This window comes from Barbus barbus (genome assembly GCF_936440315.1).
Source record: "Barbus barbus genome assembly, chromosome: 20".
NCBI lineage: Eukaryota > Metazoa > Chordata > Actinopteri > Cypriniformes > Cyprinidae > Barbus > Barbus barbus.
The window spans coordinates 225,726-237,500 of NC_136748.1; the positions used below are offsets into that span (position 1 = coordinate 225,726).

The 11,775-nt window shown below is 44.1% G+C and overlaps 2 protein-coding genes across 2 annotated transcripts in view; one reads left to right on the top strand and one right to left on the bottom strand.

Moving 5' to 3' along the window:
• Window positions 1-660, top strand: LOC306886343 (protein FAM181A-like; the record flags this gene model as incomplete). Its single annotated transcript, XM_079443384.1, has 1 exon — window positions 1-660. The coding sequence occupies one exon, from the start codon at window positions 1-3 to the stop codon at window positions 658-660; it is 660 nt and encodes a 219-aa protein (XP_079299510.1).
• Window positions 661-2,084: 1,424 nt separating this feature from the next.
• LOC306886715 (ankyrin repeat and SOCS box protein 2-like) overlaps window positions 2,085-11,775 on the bottom strand; it is an 11,025-nt gene continuing 1,334 nt past the window's right edge. The window contains exons 4-8 of the mRNA XM_079444044.1: window positions 10,949-11,194; window positions 8,647-8,818; window positions 7,349-7,856; window positions 4,117-4,270; window positions 2,085-2,782 (exon numbers count right to left, since the gene is read on the bottom strand). Coding sequence (XP_079300170.1) covers window positions 2,649-2,782; window positions 4,117-4,270; window positions 7,349-7,856; window positions 8,647-8,818; window positions 10,949-11,194 — 1,214 coding nt within the window. The 3' untranslated portion in view covers window positions 2,085-2,648. The remainder of the gene's footprint in view (window positions 2,783-4,116; window positions 4,271-7,348; window positions 7,857-8,646; window positions 8,819-10,948; window positions 11,195-11,775) is intronic.

Genomic DNA, 11,775 nt, shown 5'->3' on the forward strand with positions numbered 1-11,775 from the left:
ATGGCGAACTCCGACAGCGAGGTGAAGACGCTCCTGAACTTCGTCAATCTGGCGTCGAGCGACATCAAGGCGGCGCTGGACCGATCCGCGCCCTGCAGACGCTCCGTGGACCACCGCAAATACCTGCAGAAGCAGCTCAAGCGCTTCTCGCACCGCTGCGCCAAGGGGCCGCGCAGAAGCAGCGACGCGACGCTCGCCGAACTCTCCGCGGATAACTCCCCACTCCGCGGCGGGGGGGACGCGCGTCTGAACGCGGGGCAGATCCCGATGCGCGAGCGGCAGCTCCCCGCGTCCTTCTGGAAGGAGCCACGGTCCTCCGCCGGCGACCAGCGTCTGGAGCACCTCCTCAAGAGCAACGCGAGCGGGACTGTGCGCGTCAGATCGCCGGCGGCGAGAGCCAAGACGGTTTATGAAGACTTGAACGCGAACGCGCTGCTGTCCGGTAACGCGGCGTGCGCGTGCTCGTGCTGCTCGCTCCCGTGCCGCTTTCTGCTCCCGCACGCGCACGCGTTCAGGAACAGCGCGACAGAGCGCGACGCTGAGATCGCGCGCAGCTTCATCGACGGACTGCAGCGCAACAGCGCGCATGTTGTGATCAAACCCATCCCGACCAAACCCGCGGTGCCCGCCTCCGCCTTCAGCGCGCTCGGCTTCATCTAGAGCTGCTCCCCGCGGAGCGACGCTAACAGTAGACTCACTCTAGACAGTGTTCTGTCACCAGTGTTGGGAGCGAAGCTTACCTCGGAAATGTTACAGGTTAGATCACAAGTTACCCTATCGAAAATGGAATAAGTAGTTTAACTAATTAGCCTGCTTTTTGATTGCTTTTCTAAATTTCTAACCAAACTTAATTTTCAAACATACCTTACAGAACTCAACACTGATTCCTGTCAGACTTTCAGAATCCTTCATCACTTCAATTAAGATTATAATCATTTAATTTTAAAGCACAGCCACCACAGAATAAGACTTTAGCAGCTCGTTTTACTTTGAGGTTAAAAACAGATTTAAAATCATAACAAGGAATAGTTTAATAGATATAGTACTCTTTTTGAAATCAAATCTTGGCAGTTATGACAGGAAACACATGCTAGCAATGCTTTGGAAAAGAACAGTTAATCCTGAAAAATAAAGCATGTAAACCCAAGTAAACCAGTTATGGGATGTCAAGTCAAGTCAAGTCATTATTATTTGTATAGCACTTATAACAATGCAAATTGTGTCAAAGCAGCTTTACATCGGCTTGATATAGAGCTGGGTGGCTTTATATCAGCTTTACAGTATTTAGACGGGGAAATAGTGTCATTCTCCTCAGCCAAAATCAGCAGTTTAAATCTAGACTAAAGCAGAATCAGATTGTGCAAAGGACTCATCTGGTTCCTGTGGTCTTGTCCTGATAAGCATGTTTCCAGTTCTGTCCTAAACTCCTGGAACACTGCGGTCTCATATATTAGAGCAGTCACTGCAATTTACGAAAGAAGTCAATTAAATCTGTGTGTGTGTGAAAATATTCAGATGCAACCCCCTTTGCAATCATTAACATTTTCTCAGTAACTTTAACAGGTTACAGCTACATTTATTTAGTAATTAAATGATGTAATTCGTTACATGTAACTAGTTACTCCCCAACACTGGTTTTAACCCGTTACTGACCCGAATCTGAGCAGGTTTAATGACCACTCGACTCTAAGCACTTGAAGTACCGATGGAGCAACAATGAAACACACGTGTAGTGATTTTTATGGACTTTAGTGGAACTGAAGATATTAAAGATCATTTGTCCGGAGGAGACAGTGTTTTGTTTTTGTGTCAGTAGTTTGCACAAGCATCTCTTCTCAGGACAGAATCACATCGTTGCTCTCTTCCAGCTCAAACATCCCGGAAACAGCACAATTTCACAGTGATGCAGATTGTTTATTATTTAGCTGATGAGTTAGCGATGTTGTCATACTGAAAACCTGATCGTAATCCAGATCTAGTGCTAAATTAGCTGATTAAATCTGGTAATAATAGACTGTTTTACACTGTCTGTTAAAGCAATGACAGCTCTTCTAGAGCTCAGACACTCAGAGCAGCTCATGAAAGACTGAGGAGAGCACGTTTATTCTGTGAACACTACAGTACATCAGTGTTTTCAGATGCTCAATCTACATACAACTCTGTGTCAAGCACAAACATAAATCATAAACCCAGTGTTTAAATCATTTTTGTTTCTCTTTCAGTGATTATTCCGTTTTTTAACCGCAGCTGTTCTTCATTAATGCTTAATCATCACTCAACTAATTTTCTCGTTAACTTTTCACTGCTTCAGTATTACTTTTATAGGGGAAGGGGGGGGGGGGGGGGGCAAGTATGGTGACCCATACTCTGAATCTGTGCTCTGCATGTAACCCATCCAAGTGTACACTCAGTAGTGAACACACACCCGGAGCAGTGGGGGGTTCGGTGCCTTGCTCAAGGGTCTCACCTCAGACTGCCCACTATAATGCTTTGAGTGAGAATGATAGAAACACTGGGAGTGTTTGTTTAACACTGGGGGTTTAATACTTTAAAAAACATCAAGATAAATTAAAAATTATATAAACACACAAAACACAGTGCACAGCAGACAGGAGTGTGTGAGCGAGTATCCAGCAGAATGTGTTGTGCTAAAGGCCCCTGGAGCTCAGGCAGCGCAGCATGGGGCCGGGCAGCGGCAGCGACTCCACGCATCTCAGTCTCTGCGGCCCCAGCGTCTCTCGGATCTTCAGCCGGCAGAGATGCGTCAGAGCTCGTGGAGACGCTGTGAAAACATAAACCACACGATCCTGCTCAGTCTGCAGACGCACAACTACACCACTCACACACAACACTGTTCCCTCTGGAGCTGACCATCACAAGCTTGTGCTCAATCACGCTTAATATGCACACTCTCTGGAGGACTGACAAGCTAATAAAAGACAAACAGATACTATGAAAAGTAAATTAATAAATTCCTAAATAAAAAAAAAAGAATCCTCATTTGACATCCAAAGTTAAAACTCTGAAATTGTCTTCTGTGTACAAAACAAAGCATGAAAGACCAACAAAATTTAGATTATACACTACCAGTCAAAAGTTTTTAAACAGTAATGTTTTTATGTTTTAAAGAATTCTCTTCTGCTCACCAAGCCTGCATTTATTTGATCCAAAATACATCAAAAGCAGTAATATTGTGAATATTATTCTAATGTAAAACAGCTGTTTTCTGTGTGAATATGTGTTAAAGTGTAATGTATTTCTGTGATGCGCAGCTGTATTTTCAGCATCATTACTGCAGTCTTCAGTGTCACATGATCTTCAGAAATCATTATAATATACTGATTTACTCAACAAACATTTCTGATTATTATCAATGTTGAAAACAGTAGAGTACATCTTTCAGGTTTCTTTGATGAATAGAAAGATCAGAAGAACAGCATTTATCTGAAATAAAAAGATTTTGTAACATTATAAATGTCTTTATCATCACTTTTGATCAATTTAAAGCATCCTTGTTAAATAAAAGTTTCTATTTCTATAATATATTTCCCAAATAATAAAAAAAATTATACTGACTCTAAGCTTTTGAATGGTGTAGTGTATAATGTTACAAAAGCTTTTTATTTCAGATAAATGATGATCTTTGGATCTTTCTATTCATCAAAGAATCCTGAAAGATTTACTCTACATCTGAATATGTATAATAAATGTTTGTTGATCAGTAAATCAGTATATTATTATGATTTCTGAAGATCATGTGACACTGAAGACTGGAGTAATGATGATGAAAATACAGCTGCAGATCACAGAAATACATTACAGTTTAACACATATTCACACAGAAAACAGCTGATTTACATTGTAATAATATTTCACAATATTACTGCTTTTGATGTATTTTGGATCAAATAAATGCAGGCTTGGTGAGCAGAAGAGAATTCTTTAAAAAACATCAAAAATCTTACTGTTTAACATCTTTTGACTGGTAGTGTACATGTGTCACTGTTCATTAAAATAGCTGTAGCTGAACAGTTCAAAGGTCATAGCAATCCCAGCATCTGTGTGTTTCTGCTGTCTGCTGCTGAATGTGTTGTGGTTCGTAACTCATGCACTCACATGTTTTCTCCTTAATGCTGGTCCACTCCGGTTGGTCCAGAAGGAGATCTCTGACCCTGCTGCAGAGCTGAACGTTTCCTACATAGTCCAGCAGCAAATCAATGAGCCGGCCGGCCGTGTGTCTCCAGCAGGACGACGAGATCCAGGCACAAAACTGAGCGTGAACAGATCGGCACAGTCAGAAGCTAAAACACACTACAGGGCTACAGAGGAGGCCTATTAACCCTCTGTGGTATGCATTATGTTCTAACCATGAAATATGAAAGTTTTTATTACATGAAACAACTTACAAATCAAAACAGAGTTTTAAAAAAAAAAGATTTTTGTGGGGTATTTAGGAAACTGTTGCCATATGGCATCAGTGGACCACAATAAAAAACAGCCAAAGAAGTAGTTTTTCTATTAAATTATTATTTTCTTTTCAGCTGAAATGCACATTTCTTTTAGAAATTGATGCGTTCAGTCTTCATTTCCATCATAATCTGCCAAAAACACACACACATACACTTCAATTCCACTGTGCTACAGTGTTGCAACATTGATATTTACTCAATTTACAGTAGAACTATGTTAGCCAATGTTGATCTGTGAATAAAAAATATAATTTACTAACCAAAGATAATGCAAAAAAAAAAAAAAAACCTTGAGAAGAGATGTTCAGAAATGAGGTTAACAGAGTGATTTCTGGAGCAGCAGGTGTCATCCGTGTGAGGGTGACAGAGGGGAAAAGTGCTTAGGAGGAACATTCTAATGCCATTTTACTTACAAACAGCACATCACTGACTACAGCTGGCCCTTTTAATTACCATGTTGCTATGGGACGGCAGTCATTGAGACAGGACACAGGTGATTTCTTTGGTACCGGTATGATTGTTGTGGATTTGAGACATGTGGGGACGACTGCCTGGCTCAGCGAGGTGTTGAAGATATCTGTTAGGACATCTGTCAGATGTGCAGCACAGTCTCTCAGAACACGGCCAGGTATGTTGTCAGGACCCGCAGCCTTGCGTGGGTTAATCCTAGATAGGGTCTTCCTTACGTCGGCTGGAGACAGACAGAGCACCCGGTCATTGGGAGGTGTGGGCAGTTTTTGTGCAGGTGTGTCATTCTGCATTTCAAACCGTGAATAAAAGTGGTTGAGTGCATCGGGGAGGGATGTGTCCTCATCACAGGCCTGTGGCGGGGGCTTGTAGTCAGTGATGGTCTGAATGGCTTACCACAGGCTCCGTGTGTCTCTGCTGTCTGTGAAGTGATTGTTGATTTTTTTTGAGCGTATGACCGTTTTGCATTTTTGATGCCACAGGACAGATTGGCTCTTGCTGTTTTGAGGGCTGCTTTATCTCCTGATCTGAATGCTTCATCTCTGGTCTTTAGCAGCCCACGAACCTCTGCTGTCATCCATGGCTTCTGGTTTGCACGTGTGGTGATGGTCTTGGTGACTGTCACATCATCAGTGCACTTTTGGATGTAAGCAGTCACAGTTTCAGTGTACTCATTCAGGTCTGTGTGGTTGTTGTAGGTGGCTGCCTCTTTAAACATGTTCCAGTCTGTGTCCTGGAAGCAGTCCTGCAGTGCTGAGGTGGCATTGTCTGGCCATACTGTGATCTGCTTTTGAACTGGTTTGGCGAGTTTGAGAAGTGGTCTGTCTATATGCTGTGATTAGCATAACAGTGATGTGGTCTGAGTACCTGAGGTGGGGGCGGGGTTCAGCCTTGTAAGCATTCTTAACTGTTGTGTAAACAAAGTCCAGTGTGTTGTTTCCCCTTGTTGCAAAGTTCACATGTTGGTAGAACTTTGGCAAAACTGTCTTTAAGTTTGCGTGGTTGAAGTCACCGGCTATGATGAAAAAGCCGTCGGGGTTATTTGTTTGTTGTTCACTGATGGCGCTATACAGTTCACGAAACGCGTCCTTAGCATTTGCACACGGGGGTATGTAGACCGCAACAATAACAATGACCGTGAACTCCCGCAGCAGATAGAACGGTCGACACTTCACAAACATAAACTCCACCAGCGATGAACAGTGTTTTGATAATACCACAGCATTGTTACACCAGTGACTACCGTCCCATAGCACTGACTCCAATTATGAAGAAGTGCTTTGAGAGGTTAGTCATGCACAACATCAAAACCAGCCTCCCTAACACACTCGACCCGCTCCAGTTTGCATACCGTCCAAACCGTTCTACGGACGATGCAATTTCCTCCACCCTCCACCTGGCTCTTACCCACCTAGAAAATAAAGACTCCTATATTAGAATGCTGTTCATTGACTTCAGCTCGGCATTCAACACAATAATCCCACAACAGCTCATAAATAAACTAAACCTGCTGGGCCTTAACAATTCCCTTTGTAACTGGATCCTGGACTTTCTAACCAGAAGACCTCAGTCAGTCCATGTCGGCCACAACACCTCGAGCACTACCACACTGAGCACAGGTGCCCCACAAGGCTGTGTGCTCAGCCCGCTGCTCTTCACACTGCTGACCCACGACTGCACTGCCAAGTTCAGCTCCAACCACATCATCAAGTTTGCTGATGACACAACAGTGGTAGGTCTCATCAGCAACAACGATGAAACACACTACAGAGAGAAAGTGGCACAGCTGGCTGAATGGTGTGGCACCAACAGTCTGTCCCTCAATGTGGAGAAGACAAATGAGGTTATGATGGACTTCAGAAGAAACTCTGTTGACCACCCCCCCACTGACCATAGACAGCTCGACTGTAGAGAGAGTCAGCAGCACTAAATTCCTGGGGGTGCACATCACAGAGGATCTCACCTGGACCACCAACACCATGTCACTCTCCAAAAAGGCACAACAGCGCCTACACTTTCTCCGCCAGCTGAAAAGAGCAAGTCTGCCTCCACCCATCCTCACCACATTCTACAGAGGCACCATTGAGAGTGTGCTGACCAGCTGCATCACTGTCTGGTACGGGAACTGCAGTGCTGCTGACCGCAAGACCCTCCAGCGGACAGTGAACACAGCTGCAAAGATCATCGGTGCCCCTCACCAACAGCATCGTGAAGGACTCCACCCATCGCTCCCACAGTCTCTTCCAGCTCCTACCATCAGGAAGACGGTACCGGAGCATCAGAGCCCGCTCCGCCAGACTGCTCAACAGCTTTTTCCCCCAGGCTGTGAGAGCCCTGAACTCAAATCACCCGCCCCCCTCTGAAACCCCATGCAAACCCCTACCTCCTGAAACATGGAACAGAATCAGTACCTTTAACTCTGCGTCAGTGGCGCTGGTGTGAGCTCTGAGGTGTGTGTCACAGGTAAAGCAGGCCCGAGCGTCGCAGCCGCAGTCCAGCAGATACTGCAGGAGGTCCAGCTGATGAGTGTGCAGCAGCAACGCTGGGAGGCCCGTGGCAGAGCCCGCATTCACATGGGCTCCGTGCTCCAGCAGCAGGGCCACGGTCTCCAGACAGCCATGACTCGCCGCTAGCAGCAGCGGACTGCAGGGGTCAGTGTTGGGGTCGGCTCCAGCCCTCAGCAGAGCGGCGGCGGCCCTCGTGTTCCTGGCAGCGACGGCGCAGTACAGAGCCGAAACACGCTGGTCCTGGAACCCAGCGGAGCGCTCCAGAGAGAGTTTGCTGTTGACATCGAATCCCGACTCAATCAGCAGACTCAGAACAGCCCGCCGGTCGTGCTCCGCCGCCAGATGAAGAGGAGAGATACCGCTCTGCCGGACCCTCACCCGGCTGCTGACCGGGAGCAGTGAGGAAACTATCCTGAGAAACACACCATTTCAGAGCTTATCCTACAAATCCATCATCAATCACTATTAAATGTCTTAAAACAAGTGTTCACAAAAAATTTAAATGTAGATTAGGATGAGTTTGTTTCTTCATCAGGTTTGTAGAAATGTGTCTCTGCATCAGTGTCTCAGCAATGGATGCTCTGCAGTGAATGGGTGCCGTCAGAATGAGAGTCCAAACAGCTGATAAAAACATCACAATAATCCACACCACTCCAGTCCATCAGTTAACATCTGGAGAAAAGCTGAAACAAATCCAGCATTAAGATATTTTAACATGCAACATATTAGTTTAGAGCTGTTTTGTCTTGTAAACGCTGCTTGATCTGTGCAGATTTCTCTCCTGATTCAGACCAGAACACTTTTTCACTGGAGGAAGAGTTATTATGGATTATAGACTTGTATTTAAATTAAAAACATCTTAATGCTGGATTTGTTTCAGCTTTTGTCTTCTCCAGATGACGATAAATTCTGACGGCACCCATTCACTGCAGAGCATCCATTGCTGAGATGCAGTCACACATTTCTCCAAACCTGATGAAGAATCAAACTCATCCTCATCTCGGAGGAACTGAGGGTGAACACATCTTCATCAAGTTCTCATGTTTGTGTGAGCTGTAGGTTTGAAGCACAGCTGTGGACTGCAGTAATCACGTGGTCAGTGGTGTCTGTGTCCAGCTGTCGTGTGTCAGAGCCGTCAGGCGCAGCTGCTGTACCGCACACAGCACAGATCATTAGTTCTCTAGATCAGACTGAACTCTTACTCGTCGTGTCCGTGCTGGCTGGCGATGTGCAGTGGCAGAAGGCCGGTGTTGGTGGCTTTGTTGGCGTCGGCGTGATGTTTGAGCAAAAGCTTCACGGTTTCTGTGTGACCATGTCTGCAGGCTTCAGTTAAAGCGGTGTTCCCGTCACACGTCTGAGCGTTCACACCAGCACCTGACGGGACAAACACAACCATTCTAGTGTTTCTACTATTCTGCTTTTCAAAGCCATCCTCAATATCTTGAAATAAATGACTTATAAACACAAATGATTTCTTGTTTTGTGTTTTATATCTACTGTTGTAACGGCTTTCTGTCCTCATCTAATTATTTTTTGTTATATTCATTTATTTATTCATGTCACAGTAAAATATTAATTTTAAAACTCAATTTACAACCCGAATTCCGGAAATGTTGGGACGTTTTTTAAATTTGAATAAAATGAAAACTAAAAGACTTTCAAATCACATGAGCCTATATTTTATTCACAATAGAACATAGAGAACATAAATGTTTAAACTGATAAATATTACAATTTTATGCACAAAATGAGCTTGTTTCAAATTTAATGCCTGCTACAGGTCTCAAAATAGTTGGAACGGGGGCATGTTTACCATGATGTAGAATCTCCTCTACTTTTCAAAACAGTTTGAAGACGTCTGGGCAACGAGGTTATGAGTTTCTGGAGTTTGGTGTCGGAATTTGGTCCCATTCTTACCTGATATAGGTTTCCAGCTGCTGAAGTTCGTGGACGTCTTTAATGTATTTTTCATTTAATGATGCACCAAATGTTCTCTATAGGTGAAAGATCTGGACTGCAGGCAGGCCAATTCAGCACCCAGACTCTTCTACTATGAAGCCATGCTGTTGTATAGCTGCAGTATGTGGATTTGCATTGTCCTGCTGAAATACACATCATCTGGAGGAGAGCATATGTTGCTCTAAAACCTTTATATACCTTTCAGCATTCATAGTGCCTTCCAAAATATGCAAGCTGCCCATACCGTATGCACTTATGCACCCCCATACCATCAGAGATGCTGGCTTTTGAACTGAACGCTGATAACATGCTGGAAGGTCTCCCTCCTCTTTAGTCCAGAGGACACGGCGTCTGTGATTTCCAACAAGAATGTCAAATTTAGACTCGTCTGATCATAGAACACTTTTCCACTTTTCAGCTTTGAAACAGGCCATTTTAAATGAGCCTTGGCCCACAGGACCCGACGACGCTTCTGGACCATGTTCACATATGGCTTCCTTTTTGCATGATAGAGCTTTAGCTGGCATCTGCAGATGGCACGGCGGATTGTGTTTACCAACAGTGGTTTCTGGAAGTATTCCTGGGCCCATTTAGTAATGTCAATGACAGAATCATGCAGATGAGTGATGCAGTGTCGTCTGAGAGCCCGAAGACCACGGGCATCCAACAAAGGTCTTCCGCTTTGTCCCTTACGCACAAAGCGTTTCTCTGAATCTTTTGGTGATGTTATGCACTGTAGATGATGAGATTTGCAAAGCCTTTGCAATTTGACGTTGAGGAATGTTGTTTTTAAATCATTCCACAATCTTTTTACGCCCTCTTTCACAAATTGGAGAGCCTCTGCCCATCTTTACTTCTGAGAGACTCTGCCTCTCTAAGACATCCCTTTTATAGCTAATCATGTTACAGACCTGATGGCAATTAACTTAATTAGTTGCTAGATGTTCTCTCAGCTGAATCTTTTCAAAATGTCTTGCTTTTTCAGCCCTTTGTTGCCCCCGTGCCAATTTTTTGAGACCTGTAGCAGGCATCAAATTTGAAATGAGCTCATTTAGAGGATAAAAGTGTAACATTTCTCAGTTTAAACATTTGTTATGTTATCTCTGTTCTATTGTGAATACAATATTGGCTCATGTGATTTGAAAGTCTTTTGGTTTTCATTTTATTATTATTATTTCCGGAATTCGGGTTGTAAAATATTCATGGATCAAACAGATCTGGATAATCACACTGACTGAAGAAATCACACCGATGACTGTTTTTGGCATGGAGTAGTAAGTGTTTCCTCACAGCTTTCAAAATGTGTAAAAAAATCACCACTCTATAGAGTAAAAACAGACATTTGACATGTCTTAAACTAGCTATTGTTGGAGAATAGTTTTTTTTGTAGTGAGAGCTGTGTTATAAACACAGTTTTCATTTGTTTTTTAAAAACAGTCACAGGACAGCAAAGTGAACTGCCACTTCTTCTGATGTTAACAGATGATCCCAAATGACTGCATGTTAGAGAGAATCAGAATATATAGTAAACACGGCGTTGAGTACCGCTCCGGATCAGGTGCGCCAGCGCTTCGGTGCGTCCGTGTCTAGCCGCTTCTATGGCGGGTGTGATGTCGTCGGCGTTGCGGGCGTCTACAGCGGCTCTGGCCTGCAGGAGCGTCTCACAGAGCCCAGCATTGCCTCGTCTCGCCGCCTCATGCAGCGCGGTCCAGCCGCGATAACAGCGCTGATTCACCGCCGCGCCAAACGCCAGCAGCAGCTTCACCACGCTGATGCTCTCCTGCTCACACGCTAAACACCACCAGACGCCGAGGAGAAGCAGGTTTAAAACACTATAACTGAACTGAGCTGCATAATGACAATACTGTCTTATAGAGCTGCTTTACAGCTGATTCAAATTTGTTTCATAACATGGAAACATGGAAAAGAGCTGTAAATGTGCTCTCAGTCCATCCAAGATTAGGATGAGTTTGTTTCTTGATCAGGTTTGTATAAATGTGTCTCTGCATCAGTGTCTCAGCAATGGATGCTCTGCAGTGAATGGGTGCCGTCAGAATGAGAGTCCAAACAGCTGATAAAAACATCACAATAATCCACACCACTCCAGTCCATCAGTTAACATCTGGAGAAGACTAAAGATGAAACTAATCCAGCATTAAGATGTTTTTAACTCAAATACCATAGAGTCCATAATCCATAATAACTCTTCCTCCAGTGAAAAAGTGCATCTCCTGTTGTCTCTCATCAGAATCCAGCCACATATCTGTTTAGATCTGTTTTGTCTTGTAAACGCTGCTTGATCTGCAGATTTCTCTCCTGATTCAGACCAGAACACTTTTTCACTGAATGAAGAGTTATTATGGATTATGGAC